This window comes from Erinaceus europaeus, chromosome 5 (assembly GCF_950295315.1).
Source record: "Erinaceus europaeus chromosome 5, mEriEur2.1, whole genome shotgun sequence".
Lineage (NCBI taxonomy): Eukaryota > Metazoa > Chordata > Mammalia > Eulipotyphla > Erinaceidae > Erinaceus > Erinaceus europaeus.
This window is the reverse complement of record NC_080166.1, coordinates 21,333,370-21,350,379: the sequence shown is the minus strand read 5'-3', so window position 1 is coordinate 21,350,379 and position 17,010 is coordinate 21,333,370. Positions and strand designations below refer to the sequence as shown.

The 17,010-nt window shown below is 40.1% G+C and overlaps 1 protein-coding gene across 1 annotated transcript in view; it reads left to right on the top strand.

Annotated features, from left to right (window-relative positions):
- Positions 1-17,010, top strand: part of CDH18 (cadherin 18) — a 550,225-nt gene that overhangs the window by 486,032 nt on the left and 47,183 nt on the right. Inside the window, 1 exon segment of the mRNA XM_007532688.2 lies at positions 13,730-13,851. Within this exon segment, the coding sequence (XP_007532750.2) occupies positions 13,730-13,851 (122 nt within the window).

The following is a 17,010-nucleotide window of genomic DNA, read 5'->3' as shown; positions in this document are numbered from 1 at the left end:
AGAAAGAAAGAAAGAAAGAGAAAAGGAAAGAAAGAAAGAAGGAAAGAAAGAAAGAAAGAAAGAGAAAGAAAGGGAAGAAAGAAAGAAAGACAAAGGGAAAAATGGTTATCTGGTGCAGAGGGCTTGTAATACTGGCACTGAGTCTCCGCGATAACCCTGGTAGCAATAAAAGAATAAGATAGAGGAAGGACGAGAAGAAAGAGAAGGAGAAGGGGAGGAGGAGGAGGAGGAGAAGAAAGCATGCATTAAAAAAAAGGGGGGGTGTCTGGCGGTAGTGCAGCGGGTTAAGCACGCATGGCATGAAGTGCAAGGACCCGCTAAGGATCCTGGTTCGAGCCCCTGGCTCCCCACCTGCAGGGGGATCCCTTCACAGGCAGTGAAGCAGGTCTGCAGGTGTCTATTTTTCTTTCCCTCGCTCTGCCTTCCCCTCCTCTCCCTGTTTCTCTCTGTCCTATCCAACAACTATGGCATCAATAACTACAACAACAATAAAAAACAATGGCAACAAAAGGGAAAATAAATAAATAAATAAATTTTTTTAAGTGCACTTTTTTTGAGCCCAAGTGTGGAATAGGTACTGGCTATTTCAGCTCTGGAGAACAACAATGGTGGAGTCAATGAGATGACTGAGCACAGCAATATTCTTAGTTAATTCTTTTATTCATGTCCTGTCTCAAGAGCATTTTTGCTTGTTTGTTTGTTTCTTTGTCTGTCTGTTTGTTTTCCAGAATCCTCTCCTAGGACAAAAAAAAAAAAAAAAAAAGGAAGAAAGAAAGGGATAGAGGAAGGAAGAGTATATATATTGTTTGGTTTTCTGACTTCACAAGTTTGCCTCTAACTCTGTGTGCTCAGAAAAGCAGCTACTATTTGCTCAGGCACAAATAACACTACGGACACCAGTGATTAAACCGAATACAGTTGTGTCTTACTCAGATTTCTAGAACAGATTGCTTTGTTTTGCTCAGAAAAGCAGAGAGCTGATTGAAAAATAAAGGCAAACATGGAGAAGCATATACATTCAAAGTGAGAGAGAATTTTTTTTATAGGAATGTGTCAAAAAAATGAATCCTAATTCAGGCTTTACCAAAATGTGTCATTTTGGATGGTGTCAGTTTCATTTCATGAATTATAAAATGAGACAAATTAGGGACCGGGCAGTGGCACAACTGTTTAGACACACAATACTAAGCACAAGGATCAGGCTTGGAGCCCCTGGCTTCCCACCTGCAGGGGAGACACTTCAAAAGCTGTGAAGCAGATCTGCAGATGTCTATCTTGTTTTTCTCTCCCTCTCTATCTTTCTCTCCCCCTCAAATTATCTCTGTCCTATGCAATTAAAAAAAAATTGGCCTCTAAGAGCAGAGGATTCTTAGTGTCTGACACTGAGCCCCAGCATTAACCCTGGAAGGGAAAAAAAAAAAAGAAACAAATTAGTACATCACAGTTTTTGTTATTGTAGCTTTACCAATCTAAATCAACTTTTTCAGATAGAAAGACACAGACAGGGAGGTCAAAAAGATATCACAGCACTGAAGCTTCAACTGCACTAGAGTCCTGACATGAATCTGTGCTTTATGCGTGACATGTGACAAAGCATGTGCAGTTTCTGTACATAGGCTTGGCCTTCTTCTGACTGGTGATGTATAGGGAGGGGGCCGGGAGAAAACAAGGCAGCACACAGCATGGGTTTCAGGGAGTTTATTGGAATAAATAAGTTAAAAAAAAAAAAAAACAGTCACCAAGAGAACAGTGGACAGTGAAAAGGAACCATCTGCCTCATAGGTGAGACAGAGAGAGGTATGCCAAGAAAGTGAGCCAAGTGCTTACTGCTGGCCAGGAATGCACTGGGTATATATTTTTCAGTGAAATTTGTGTTCTTTGGGAAAAACAGGGTGAAACAGTGTATGCTAGCAACTCTGTTGGCAGGGGCAGATCTGTCCTATTGAGTGGCCCCTTGCGAAGTCTTACCTTTTGATATTCAGAATAAGTACAAGTTGACTGCTAGGTTTTTCCGCTTGTAAATGTTTTAAGCCTGGGGGTTTTCACTGACCTACCTTTGAACTGTCAGCCTGGCAAAAGCTTTATTTGTAACTTCATGCTACAATTGTTTGCAGTTAAGCTATCTTGCAAGTCCCATTGTAGTGTTGTTTGTTTAACCTGAGCACAGTTTCTGATTTATGGTGGTGCTGGGTACTGAACCTGAGACCTTTGGTGCCTCAGGCATGGAAGTCTTTTTGCATAAGGCCTCTAAGCTGTGTTCCCTAAAACCTATTTCTTAGTTTTTAAATTCTTCTTCTTCTAGCGTTTGCCCTTCTTCCGTAGCCAGTCAACAGCGTCAGGTTGATCCTGATGTAAAGTTTCGAGACCTCCTTTGAATCTGGAGAGGTGGCAGTCGTTGACTATGTGGGTCATAGTCTGTCTGGAGCCGCAGGGGCAGTTCGGGTCGTCTCTGGCTCCCCAGCGATGGAACATAGCGGCGCACCGGCCGTGGCCTGTTCGATAGCGATTGAGGAGGGCCCAATCATAACGTGCTAGGTCAAAGCCGGGTTGACGCTTGCAGGGGTCTGTGATGAGGTGTTGGTTCTTTACCTCAGCTGACTGCCAACTCTGTTTCCAAGAGTCTGGAACAGAGAAGTTCAGTGTAGGCATAGGGGACCAGATTGGATGACGAGATGTCAAGCTTTGGACAGGGTGGGCGAAAATATCCGCATATATTGGCAGGTCCAGTCGAGCATAGATGTGGGAAATGAACTTAGATGATGCCGCATCCCGACGAATATCTGGTGGGGCGATGTTGCTAAGAACTGGCAGCCATGGAACCGGGGTGGAACGGATGGTTCCAGAAATTATCCTCATAGAGGAATATAATTTGGAATCGACCAAGTGGACATGGGGGCTACGGAACCATACTGGGGCACAGTATTCTGCAGTGGAATAGCATAATGCCAGAGATGATGATCATAGTGTGGAAGCGCTCGCGCCCCATGAGGAGTTGGCCAGTCTTGCAATGATATTATTCCTTGCACCCACCTTTGCTGCAGTTTTTATGAGATGTTCCTGAAATGACAGAGTGCGATCTAGAGTAACGCCAAGATAGACTGGCTGGGCTTCATGCCGGATTCTCGTATCGCCAAGCTGCACATTAAGCTCACGCGAGGCCGAGGCATGGTGTAGATGGAAAACAGATGATACCGTTTTTGCAGTGCTAGGGATTAGTCGCCATTTTTTACAGTAATCAGATATCAGAGACATGTCTTTCGTGAGTGTTTCCTCAAGGATGTCGAACTTCGATGCCTGAGTTGCACAGCAGATGTCATCGGCGTAGATGCACTTCCTTGAAGAAGTTTCTGGGAGGTCATTGATGTAAATATTAAATAGCGTAGGAGCCAGAACAGAGCCCTCGGGGAGGCCACTTGAGACAAGTCTCCATCTGCTAGACTTGTCACCCAGATGCACCCGGAATCTTCTGTTTTGGAGAAGAAACGATATAGTGTTGGCCACCCGTGGAGGCAGGCATCTTGAGATCTTGACTAGGAGACCACGGTGCCAGACCGTGTCATAGGCTGCTGTGAGATCAACAAAGACAGCACCCGTCTTTAAATTCTTCTGGAATCCATTTTCAATGTAAGTTGAGAGGGCCAGGTAGATCTTCCTGGGCGGAAACCAGCTTGGGCAGGTGATAGGAATTTCTCTGTAAGATGAGAAATACGTGACAGAAGCAGCCTCTCAAGGAATTTGTAACACACGGAGAGGAGAGAAATTGGTCTATACCTGGCAGCCAGTGTTGGGTCTTTCTTTGGTTTCAAAACAGCCATAATCTTCGCACAACGCCAAACTTCGGGCATAGACTCAGATTCCAAGATGTGGGACAGGAATGAAGTGAGCCACTTCTTTGCCTTGGGACCCAGGTTAAGAATGAGTTCTGGGGTGATGTTATCATAGCCAGCAGCTCTTCCCGGTTTAACCCTCTTCAAAGCGTCTTCCAGTTCAGACAGTGTAAAGGGAGAGAGTTTTGGAGATGGACAAGATAACCGGAAGTGGGATGACCACTCATGGGAAATTTCTCTTTTCCAGACTGGGTCGATCTTAGCACGTCCAACTTGAGTTAGGTGACTGGCCACTGAGTTTGGAGATACTGGAGGATGGGAGACGGGAGGGGGTTGGCTACCCGCACCCAGTCTGTGAAGAAGCTTCCAGGCCTTCCTACTTGAGTGGGTGAAGTTCAGACTTTCCGTGAGTTGTTGCCAGCGGGCTTGGCGTGCTGCATCCAGGGAGTCAATGAGATGGTCAGCCACATCTGGGTCGCCCGACTCATCATACTGCTTTAGTAGTTGCTCGCATTCAGCATCAAGACAAGGCATATAGTTAGCACGTCTCCCATGAGAAATGGCTTGGAAGCTGCTTTGAAGATGGCTTGGCGGAAGCACCTGTAGGAATCTTCAGAGGGGATAGAGTTAATTGGAATTGCAAGAATAGATTTGTTGGTAAGATCACTGAACAGACGCCAGTTTGCTTTCCGAAAGTTCCATATTAGTTTCTCCTAGCACAGAATCAGTGGGACCAATGTGGATGATAGCTGGGCGGTGATGACTGTGCGGGAAGATCTTGAGAACTTTTCATATAATAGGTAGAGGCCATTCGCTGAAGCCCAGTCTGCTAAGATAGAGCTGTCAGCACTAGTGGAGGAATATCCCCAGTCTTGGTGATGACTATTAAATTCTCCAATGGCTGGGTGATTCGGGCTAGGCAGGACCTCATTATCCCATGAGGCACTGGGAGGCTTATATACGTTGACGAGCTGAATAGTTCCAATAGTAATGGAGTTGTAGAAGGTCGAAGAGACTGTATGGTAAACATCCGCAAGACATGATTTGGCGTAGATAATATAAAATGATCAAGTAGTAGTCACTGTTGGAAGGTGGCACCCTGCACCCTGCAACCTGCTGGAAGTCAGGAGAAGGGACCCTAGGCAGGACCAGAAGCAAACCTCCTGCCAGCACTCCCTTCCTGCCTGAAGGCAAAGGCCATAAAATGCAAATGTGAGCACCTGAAGACAAAGGCTGAAGCACAGCCCCTGAGGGCCCTGCACTTCTTCCCTGGGACTAAAAAGCCTGGAAGCCCAGGGAGCCAGGGTGGGGCCTTCCTATCTCTCTCTGGGCTCTACATGACTTCTCCTTTCTTCCCCTTTCTGTCCTGACTCTCTCCCAATAAATGTTCATGTTCTCCATGGAACATGACTGAGTCTCTTAGGATTCTTCCAGGTAGAAGTCAGTGTAGAACCCCAAGGGAGGGAACTGGGGAATGGCCCCAGCGACTTGTATCCTCTTCCCCTTACAATCAGTTAACTTTAATTGTAGTACAATTGTGCTTTTATACTGAGATGACACTGTAAATACAAATGAATGTTTAAATAAACCTGTACATAAATTTAATTTGGTAAATTAAATTTAGCCTATATATTATAAAGTTGTTTTCATTGTAATACTTAAAGTGATAATTAATACTGATCTTATCAGTGATTACATATGAATATAACAACAGAAAATCTTGATTACAAATGTTTTAATATTTAATGATGCATCCAGTATCTACAAAGGAAATATCACAAATAGTAATAGTGGATTTTAGCATATGACTATACATATGAACCATTATGACTTAAGAACATGATTCTAAACAATCTAGCAGTTAATTTTACAACTTTATGTATTTGTTGGTTAGCTTTACAAAATTAAATTATGACTAGGTGCAGTTTTTTGAGAAATTTTTTTTAAAAAGTAATTCAATCTACATTTTATTGATCAAATGAACTACACTATGACCTTGTAATTTTTTTCCCCTATGATATAAATATACCACTGAGTGACTGGTGTTTGTCGGCTACTTGTACCTTCTTCTTGTACTTCCTATTTTTGATTGCACTCATTGTGTATATATTCCAGAAGTTCTCCTGGAAGACTGGGAGATAGCTTCCTAGCTAGAGTGACTTCTCCCTCCCCTCAGCAGCTAGAGTGCTGGACTGTTTTGGTTTGTCTCTGCTCTGATGAAATGAATTTCAAAGGACAAGCATTCAGACATATGGTTTTGAAATAACTTCTTTATTAGTCACGCAAAATAGAGTTACTAAAAGGCTTGGGATAAACTTAAGGAGGGTCTCTGGGCCAAAAAGAAAAGCCCAGGCTAAAACCCAAGGCAAACAACCAAGGCCCAAGAACCTTCTTTGTCCCTCTTCTTTACAACAATTCTTAGGTCACACACTTGGAGCCACTTCTCATTGGCCCGTGGAGTAAACACCCCCAGCCCCACCCCACCCCCACACTTCATATAGTGCAGAAAAAAAGGGTAAAGGGAACCCAATGAGGCTTTCTTCCACATGGACCAGCTCAGTGGAAACAAAGTATGCTCCTGTTCATCCCAGTTTCAGGTGTGTAAACCTAGTGAAAACAAAATGTACTCCACAGCACCCTCTGTGTCCTGAATTTTCCCTCCACACAACCTCTATCTATACTTGAAACTTTTAATTTAAACCCAGACAACCACATAGGGGCATCACGTGTAGTGGAGTGAAGCTGTGGTGTCTCTCACCTCTGTTTTTGGTGTTCTCTCCTTCTCTTGAAAGAAATAAAGAATAAATTAGTGGGTTAGGGACACTGCTCAGTAGGTCCGGGGGGATCATCCCCCTGTTCCTCTTTAAAAGGATATATATATATATATATTATATAGATTATATATAGATATGGATATAGATATAGATAAATATCTGAGATTTATAAGCCAGTACAATTCTTGATATAGATATATATCTGAGATTTATAAGCCAGTACAATTCTTGAATCATGAAAATGGGACTGCATGAGTAAAAATTGTGACACATTCATTACTTTAATGTATAGGCCTGCCATTGTCCTGTACACAGTCTAGTGCCTAGAAATGTCTAGTTCAATTTCTTAATATTATTATCAGTCTAGCTCATATGGAAACATTGGTGCTAGCTTATTTTAACAGGCATCTCTAAATATTGATAACATTAAAGGTTTTTCCTTATGTCTGTCATTTTATTGACATTTTTGAGATTTTGTTGACTTGTTGTCATTACATTTCGACAATTTTATGTATTTGTTCCTTTGACTCAGTCCATTGAATTACATGTTTCAGATTTAGCTCTTTCGTTGATTACATATGTTGCAAATATCTGCATTTATTTTGACTTGCTTTTCCTCTTTGTATTATATATAGAAAAATAACAATGGTCACAAATGTATATAATGGAATGTATAATTTTCTTTCTCTCTTTATTCCTCTCTCTCTCTTTCTCTTTCTCTCTCTCTCTTGCCTCAGCAGTTGGGACTCAGTGCCACCAATTGCAAATCCACCACTCTGGGCAGCCATCCCCCCCTTTTTTTCCATTTTATTAAACAGGACAGAAAGAAATTGAGAAGGGACAGAAGATAGAGAGAGAGAGAGAGAGAGAGAGAGAGAGAGAGATCTACAGACTTGCTTCACTACTTGTGAAGTATCCCTCATGCAAGTGGGGAGAAGGAGGTCAAACCTGGGTCCTTCAACTTAGCAATATATTCACCTAACTGGGTGCATGCCATTTCCACCCAGTTCCCTCAATGATTTCTTTAAGATTAGTCCATTTTATGTTGCAAAGTCATTTGCATATCTTATAACTATATTTACTAACATGTATGTTAGCATGTGCAATTTTGCCTTTAATTTCTCAAAATGTGTTTTTGCTGTAATGTAACATATGGTCCACTTGATGATGATGAATTGTGTTTTACTAAAGCAGTGTCTTGATTATCCTGTACTTTTCCGACTGTCCTACTGATCTGCAGTGCCATTACCTCACATTAAATTTTTCTGTATGTTGATCTGTGACTGTGCTGTTTCCTCTTGTTGTTACCGGATAAATGCCTAATTCGTTGGGATGCGGCATCATCTAAGTTCATTTCCCACATCTACGCTCGACCAGACCTGCCAATATATGCGGATATCTTCGCCCACCCTGTCCAACGCTTGACGTCTCGTCATCCAATCTGGTCCCCTATGCCTACATTGAACTTCTCTGTTCCAGACTCTTGGAAACAGAGTTGGCAGTCAGCTGAGGTAAAGAACCAACACCTCATCACAGACCCCTGCAAGCGTCAACCCGGCTTTGACCTAGCACGTTATGATTGGGCCCTCCTCAATCACTATCAAACAGGCCACGGCCGGTGCTCCACTATGTTCCATCGCTGGGGAGCCAGAGACGACCCGAACTGCCCCTGCGGCTCCAGACAGACTATGACCCACATAGTCAACGACTGCCACCTCTCCAGATTCAAAGGAGGTCTCGAAACTTTACATCAGGCTCAACCTGACACTGTTGACTGGCTACGGAAGAAGAGCAAACGCTAGAAGAAGAAGTGGTGGAACTGTTATTCTCTTTTTTAAAAATGTATTTTTTTTTTTAATATTAGGGGATTAACAGTTTACAATAAGTACAATTGTTGGTACATACATAACATCTCCCAGATCTCTGTCTTTCTCCTTTCCTTCTGTCCTTTCTTTCTTCCTTTCTTTCTTGCTTTCTTTCTTTCCTTTACTCTTTCTTTTTTGTTAGGAATATAGTTTCTCACCACTCTCATCACCAAACATCTGTGTCTCCATCCCTATCTTTCAGATAACCACTATAGTTCTCCCAGTCTTAGATATATGTTGACCTCTCGCCAATATTCCTAAGTTTAATTCTTTATAATTGCCGTATGAGTGAAATAATTTTGTAGTTGTCCTTTACATTCTTACTTCACAAGCATAATCTTCTCCAATTCCATCAATTCATCCCAAAGGACAATATTATTTTTTACTGATGAATAATATTCCATTGAACATGTATCCCATACTTTAAAAATTTTTTTAAATCATTTTTTAGTATTTATTCCTTTTGTTGCCCTTGTTGTTTTATTGTTGCAGTTATTATTGTTTTTTTTTTTCTTTTTCTTTTTTCTTTTTTTTTTTATTAAAGAAAGGATTAATTAACAAAACCATAGGGTAGGAGGGGTACAACTCCACACAATTTCCACCGCCCAATCTCCATATCCCACCCCCTCTCCCGATAGCTTTCCCATTCTCTATCCCTCTGGGAGCATGGACCCAGGGTCATTGTGGGTTGCAGAAGGTAGAAGGTCTGGCTTCTGTAATTGCTTCCTTGCTGAACATGGGCGTTGACTGGTCGGTCCATACTCCCAGTCTGCCTCTCTCTTTCCCTAGTAGGATGGGTCTCTGGGGAAGCTGAGCTCCAGGACACATTGGTGGTGTCTTCAATCCAGGGAAGTCTGGTCGGCATCCTGATGACACCTGGAACCTGGTGACTGAAAAGAGAGTTAACATACAAAGCCAAACAAATTGTTGATCAATCATGGACCCAAAGCTTGGAAAAGTGGAGAGGAAGTATTAGGGAGGTACTCACTGCAAACTCTAGTATACTTCTGCTTTCTTACTTTGGTGCCATACTCCAAACTCAGTCAATTTCTGCTTTGCGTTTCTACTTCTTTTTTTTTTTTTTACATGCATAACATTCCCCAGATTCCCATTTAGCAATACAACCCCCACTATTTCATTCATCATTTTTCATGGACCTGTATTCTCCCCACCCACCCACCCACCCCAGAGTCTTTTACTTTGGTGTAATACTCCAATTCCATTTCAGGTTCGACTTGTGTTTTCTTTTCTAATCTTGTTTTTCAACTTCGGCCTGAGAGTGAGATCATCCCATATTCATCCTTCTGTTTCTGACTTATTTCACTCAACATGATTTTTTCAAGGTCCATCCAAGATCGGCTGAAAACGGTGAAGTCACCGTTTTTTACAGCTGAGTAGTATTCCATTGTGTATATATACCACAACTTGCTCAGCCACTCATCTGTTGTTGGACACCTGGGTTGTTTCCAGGTTTTGGCTATTACAAATTGTGCTGCCAAGAACATATGTGTACACAGATCTTTTTGGATGGATGTGTTGGGTTCCTTAGGATATATCCCCAGGAGGGGAATTGCAGGGTCATAGGGTAGGTCCATTTCTAGCCTTCGGAGAGTTCTCCAGACTGTTCTCCACAGAGGTTGGACCAATTGACATTCCCACCAGCAGTGCAGGAGGCTTCCTTTGACCCCACACCCTCTCCAGCATTTGCTGCTGTTACCTTTTCTGATGTGTGACATTCTCACAGTTATTATTGTTATAGATGATGTCGTTGTTGGATAGGACAGAGAGAAATGGAGAGAGGAGGTGTGGGACTATGTGGAAGTTTGGTAAAGCTCCTCCCGTCTTCACGGATGGAGGTTTGAAAAGACATCTCTCTTGTTAGCCTCTCTCCATAGAGATGAGCAAAGAGACAAAAGTCTGTCAGACTCAGCTTTCCCTCTGTAAGACTCCCGAAATCCACAAAGAGTCTATTTGCCTTCTCCCCTACTGTCAGCCAAGTGGTTGCACTCACTCAAAGTTCACACATTCAACTTCACCTTTTGATCACAAAGGAAGAGCACATCCTGTCACACACTCCTAACACCAGAGAAGTGAAAAGCCCCCCAAGACTTTATTTTGTGTAGCCATTTTGATGTCTTTAAAGCCTTGTTCTTCCTTCTCTATCTCACCTTAATGATTCAACCCCTATTCTTCTCTCAAATGCCTTTGGATAATTAAATGCCTGCATCAGGAGACTAATTGTATTGATCTTTATGTATCAACTCTTGTCATACCAACCCCTGCCATAGGGGCATGCTGACCATTAAGAAACCTGTGAATTCTGAATATGTGAAAACTGTTCTTTGTCTAGCCTTCTATATCAATCCAAACCTTACCCCCAATAAACGAGTGTGTTCATACCAGAATCCTCCCCGAGTTTCTTTCTTTTCACGCAGTCTCTTGAACTGGTGATGGAAATTCAGTAGTTTACCTTTCTAGCTGAGAGACCACCCACATGAGCTCCAACAAGGAGGGTTCTGTTCTTTCTTCTCAAGATTGTTTTGGCAATTTTAGGTCTTTTGTGGTTCTAGATAAATATTTGTAGCATTTTTTTAAATTTACTTGAGTAGTGACTCATAATTTTCAGTATACAAGTCTTTCACTTCTTTGGTTAGGTTTATTCCTAGATATTTTATAGTTTTTATTGCTCTAGTAAAAAGAATTATGGCTCCCACCACATAGTCCCACTGCTAGGCCACCAAGGTGTAGATCTCCTGAGTTTCTTGGTCAGTTCTCTGTCCTCCAGTGTCAGCACAGGGCCTCCCCCCTGCTGCTCTAGCCTCTGAGTGCAGTAGCAATGGAGACTCACAGTTGCATTAGCTAAGTTTTAGGGGAATCCTCTTCTCCCATTCAGTAGTCTTTTTGTTGGAAAACAGACTGGAGGTGGTGCCTCATCTGGTAAACTGCCAGACTGTTACCAGCCACTTAATCTCTCTTGAGGCTCCTCACACATATTTGCACTCACCAGTGATTTGGTGGGTTCCTAAAGTCTTTCTAATCCTGCCTTGCTGAGGTCCCAGATGATCTCCTTTGGTATTCCTAGTTGACCCTGGAGAGGAGAGGAGAGAAACACAGCTACTGCTGCTTCATAGCCCTGCCCTATTATGTCTTTTTAACTCCCTTCTTTAATTCATTAACTTCATGATACCATTTATGTTTCATATTTTTCTTTTAATGAATATGTAAATAAATAAAATTTGTTGTCCTTTATGACCTTTTTTCAATAATTTTATTGTCAACAGGGTTATCAGTGGAATTTGATATCCACACAGCAAATCTACCATTTAGAGTGACTATGTTTTATTTTTCTTTTCTTTCCTCCCTCTCTCTCTCTCTCTCTCTCTCTCTCTCTCTATTATGGCCTTAAAAAATTGAGCATGGAGTGTGAGATAGGAATGGAGAAAAAGAAAGACACTTGGAGAATTACTACTTCATCAAATGTGAAGCTTCCCCCTACAGGCAGGGAGCAGAAACTAGAACCTGGATCCTTGCAGGTTATAATGGTTCTGTCACCTGGGTGCATCACCACCTGGCGATGTCTCCTTCATTTCTTCCTCCCGCATCCTTCCCATTTCTTCAAGGCAGAACTAAATTAGCATTCCTAAAAATAAACTAATGGGAATTGTTTGCCTAGTCTCAGACAGGATAATGGAATTAGTGGGCTGACAGTTGATATGACTATTTGAATTTAATATTTATAATTATTAGGATTTTCTTGTATTAATATCAAAGTTTTACAAGCAACAGAAAACAAGCTATGAAGATTTCCACTTTTTTTCTGTTTTACTAAGGGGATATATTAGACTGAAAATGCCTACTTCTTTAAATGTAAATAAAGACCACTTACATTTGATTTTTCTCTCTTTGGAGTTATTTTGCATAAAATATATTAGTTTAGTTAGTAATACTAACTAGATTTTCTTTTCTTTTTAAAAAATAACCATTTATTTCTAATCCAATAATTTTTTTTCATTCTTAATATTTTCTGTAAATATATCTATACTAGCCTTTTTCTTATTATGGGTACTTTTAGTTTCTAAAGGTTCTTCTGTGAGAAATTGATAAATTTGTCTAATTTGTTTATCTTTACTAGGCCTCTTTAAGTGCAATAGTCTGTTATAATCTTAATTTTAAATTTATTTTTGAATAATGATATAAACATCAATAATGAAAATGGTTTTCTTTTTGCATCATTAGCTCTCTTCTTTTTTAACACTTATTTATTTATTTGATAAAGACAGAGGGAAATCAAGAGGGAAGAGGAAGATAGAGATGTAAAGAGAAAGAGAGACACCTGCAATACTGCTTCACTCTTTGCAAAGCTGTCCCCTAGCAGGTGGGGACTGGAGACTTGAACCTGGCTTCTTATGCATTTGTAACATCTTCATTTAACCAGTAGCATCAGCACCCAGCTCCTCATTATCAATTCTCCACCTACATCTTGGACATACAAAGTAAACCAAATGTTTGTCTTTTTCTTCCATATTAAAGAATTAAAGATTAGATGTATTATAATGTGCTTTACTATTGGAGTTACATATAAGTTCTACACTGTGAAGGATGACCTAGGTGGGGGGGTTAATGTCATGGAAAACTGAGATACATTATACCAACTACTGCATCTTACTGTCAGCTGCAAACCTATAATGCCCCCAATAAAGAAAAAAAAAATCTCCACTAAGTTTTTACTTAAATTATCTTTTATTTCTCCTCACGTTGAAGTTAACAGCTCAAACAGCATATAACCTGTAAGAAGAAAATTATGCCTTTTTTTGTAAAGAAGTATGCTTTCTATTTTCCCCATATTTATTTAGATTTGATACCTTGAACATTATAAAGAGCATGTGATGTTTTCTCTGTGTGTGTTTTGCCGACTGCTGTGCCTTTCTTAGATTAAATATGAAACCAATTGTTCATCTCTTGCACTCTGACAGTATACAAATTCTGACGACTTTCTCCCATTCCAGTTTCTGAGTAACATGTAATTTCCTTGATAGGACAAAATATCATTTTAGCATTCATGTCACGCCTCGGTGTTCATTTTTCATTTTTCTGTAAGTTAATGAGTTCTAGCAAAGAGTGCCTTCATAAAGTTGTCTTTTGCCAATAGTCCTGCAACAGCATATGGAGCTAGTGACAAGCTACAGTATTAAGGGGATTTATTTTAAAGCAAACCTCTAAAGTGTGCATAGAAATACTAAATACATCTCTGTATGTCTTGTAGACAATCCTGGTTTGCTGAGCCATGTCACAGTGGGTATTCGAGTTCTGGATGTCAATGACAATCCACCGGAACTTGCCAGGGAATATGATATTGTTGTCTGTGAGAATTCTAAGCCTGGCCAGGTAAGTTAATTGTTTCCTCCTTATCATTGAAGAGAAAAAAAATACAAGCAATTCTATCTCTGTTATTCTTAGGTATAATCCTCAAAATCCCGCAGTGTTATTTCTGTGTTCCATGAGAATATTTATATAAAGCTCTAAGTGCGAAATAGATCTTTAAAAAAAGAAGAAAGAATCAGAAAATACTCTCTAGCTCCCAACTGCAATTCAAAAATTTAAGTCATTCACACATGCATTTGTTATGCCAGTGTTGGTGTTTTGAATGCTTTGTCTGTTATCTCTGTATTAAGTAAGAAGGAAACAGAGGGTAGATAGACAAGATATGGGAGTTGGGCTTGCTATGGTCTGTTTGAAGAGTGGGAAGTAATGTACAGTTGAAAAGTGAGTGATAATAGGACTTTAAGATGATTGGTTCAACAGCAAGGAAATTGTGTCTGTATGGGGGCTGAGGGAGTGAAAGGAGTGAACTTGAACATTAGATATGAACTGGCATGTAGAATGTAATAAATTAATGGAGTCCAGTAATGCAGAAGAAAGGGCCATGTGGTTGAGGGTCCTGAAAGTGAGGAACTATAAGAGGATATGCCTTTGTCTTCTCTATTGTATAATGCAATACATAAGTCACTTAGAACAATACTAATTTGTTGTGTCACTGTTTCTGTAAGGCAAGTATCTGTTCCTAGCTTTGCAGAGGTCAAACTAGACTATACGTGGACTTTCAATCAAGACTTTGTTTTCACTTGAGGTTAGGCTGTCTCTTCCAAGTTCATACAGCATTCAATTATTTTCAACTTTACAAATGGAAGTTTAGAGGTTTTTCTTTAATTTTTTTTATCTTTATTTATTGGATTGAAACAGTCATAAATTGCGAGGGATACAGAAAGACAACAGTGTGAGAGAGAGAATGACCAGAAAGAGAGTACTACTTAGCTTTGGTTTATAGTGGTACTGGTGATTGAACCTGGAACTGTAGAGCCTTAGGCATGAAAGTCTTTTGCATAACCATTATGCTATTTCCCCAGCTTTTAAAAAATTTATTTCTTTATTGGGGGATTAATATTTTCCAGCTGACAGTAAATACAATAGCTTGTGCATGCATAACATTTCTCATTTTTCCCACAACAATACAACCCCTTCTAGGTCCTCTGCCATCCTGTTCTAGCACCTGAACTCCCCCCATCACCCCAATACACCAACTCCAGTCCAAGTTCTACTTAGTGTTTTCTCTTCTGATCTTGTTTTTCAACTTCTGCCTGAGAATGAGATCATCCCATATTCATTCTTCTGTTTCTAACTTATTTCACTTAACATGATTTCTTCAAACTCTATCCAAGATGGGCTGAAAATAGTGAAACCACATTTCTACTCTGAAAATGTCCAACAGTTCTAGTTTAATCTATCTCTTCATTGAGCTCCTTCATTTCTTTACTGATTTTCAGCATGGATGATCTGTCAAGCTGAGAGACTGTGGTGTTTAAGTCCCCTAATATTACTGTGTTACTATTAATATATTACTGTAGCTCATTCAGTAGATGTTTGATATATTTAGATGACCTCTCTTTGGATACATAGATGTTGATAATCATTAAGTCCTCTTGATTGATCCTCTGAGCACTAAATAATATCTATTCATATTTTTTAAATTTTATTTATTTTAAGGTCTATCATGTCAGATGTGAGCATAGCTGTTCCTGCCCCTTTTTGTGGTCCAATTGCTTGCATGGTAGTTTTCCATCCTTTCACTTTGTGTCTGTGTTTGTCTTGTTGAGTTAGGTGAGATTCCAGACAACATATGATTGGGTTGTATTTTCTGATCCATCCTTCTACTCTGTGCCTTTTAATAGGTGAATTTAGGCCCCTGACATTTAATGATATTATAGATTGAAGATATTTTAATGCAATTATATTGTATTATTTTAGAGTGTACTGATATAAGGCATATTGATGGTGATGTGACTTACTATAGGAGACCTTTCAGAACTTCTTTCAGGGCAGGCTTGGTGATAGTTGATTCCTTCAACTCTTGCTTCTCTGAGAATGTTTTTATTCCTCCATATAGACTGAATGACAGTCTAGCAGCATACAGTAATCTTGGCTGAAAGTCTTTCTCATTGAGCACTCGATAGATATCTTGCCATTCTCTTCTAGCCTGTAGTGTTTGTGTGGAGAAGTTTTCTGCGTGGAGAAGTTTGCTGCTAATCTTATGGGTTTTCCTCTGTAGGTGATTCTTTGTTTTTCTCTTGCAGCCTTTAGAATCCTTTCTTTATCCTTATTCCTTTTCATAATAAATATGTTGTGTCTTTAAGTCTGGGTTAATTCTGTTTGGGACCCTCTGAGCTTCTTGAACCTTTATGTCTTTGATATTATCAACCACTATATTTCACCAAATACAAAAGTAAATTCCAAGTGGATCAAGGACTTGGGTGTTAGACCAGAAACTATTAGATACTAAGAGGAAAATATTGGCAGAACTCTTTTCTGTATAAATTTCAAAGACATCTTCAATTAAATGAATCTAATTACAAAGATGACTAAGGCAAGCATAAACCAATGGTACTACATCAAATTAAAAAGCTTCTGCATGGCAGAAGAAACCACTATGCAAGCAAAGAGACCCCTCACAGAATGGGAGAAGATTTTGCATGCCATACATCAGACAAGAGGCTAGTAACCAAAATATATAAAGAGATTGCCAAACTCAAAAACAGAAAAAGAAATAATCCCATTCAAAAATGAGAGAGGACATGGATAGGATATTCACCACAGAAGAGATCCAAAAGGCCAAGAAACACATGAAAAAATGCTCCAAGTCTTTGATTGTCAGAGAAATGCAAATAAAGACAACAATGAGATACCACTTCATTCCTGTGAGAATGTCATACATCAGAAAAGGTAGCAGCAGCAAATGCTGGAGAGGTTGTAGGGTCAAAGGAACCTTCCTGCACTGTTGGTGGGAATGTACATTGGTCCAACTTCTGTGGAGAACAATTTGGAGAACTCTCAGAAGGCTAGAAATGATCTTACCCTAAGATTCTGCAATTCCTCTCCTGGGGATATGTCCTAAGGAAACCAACACAGCCATCCAAAAAGATCTGTGTACACATATCTTTATTATTATTATTATTTCTTTATTGGGGAAAGAAATTTCACAAAAAGATGCTA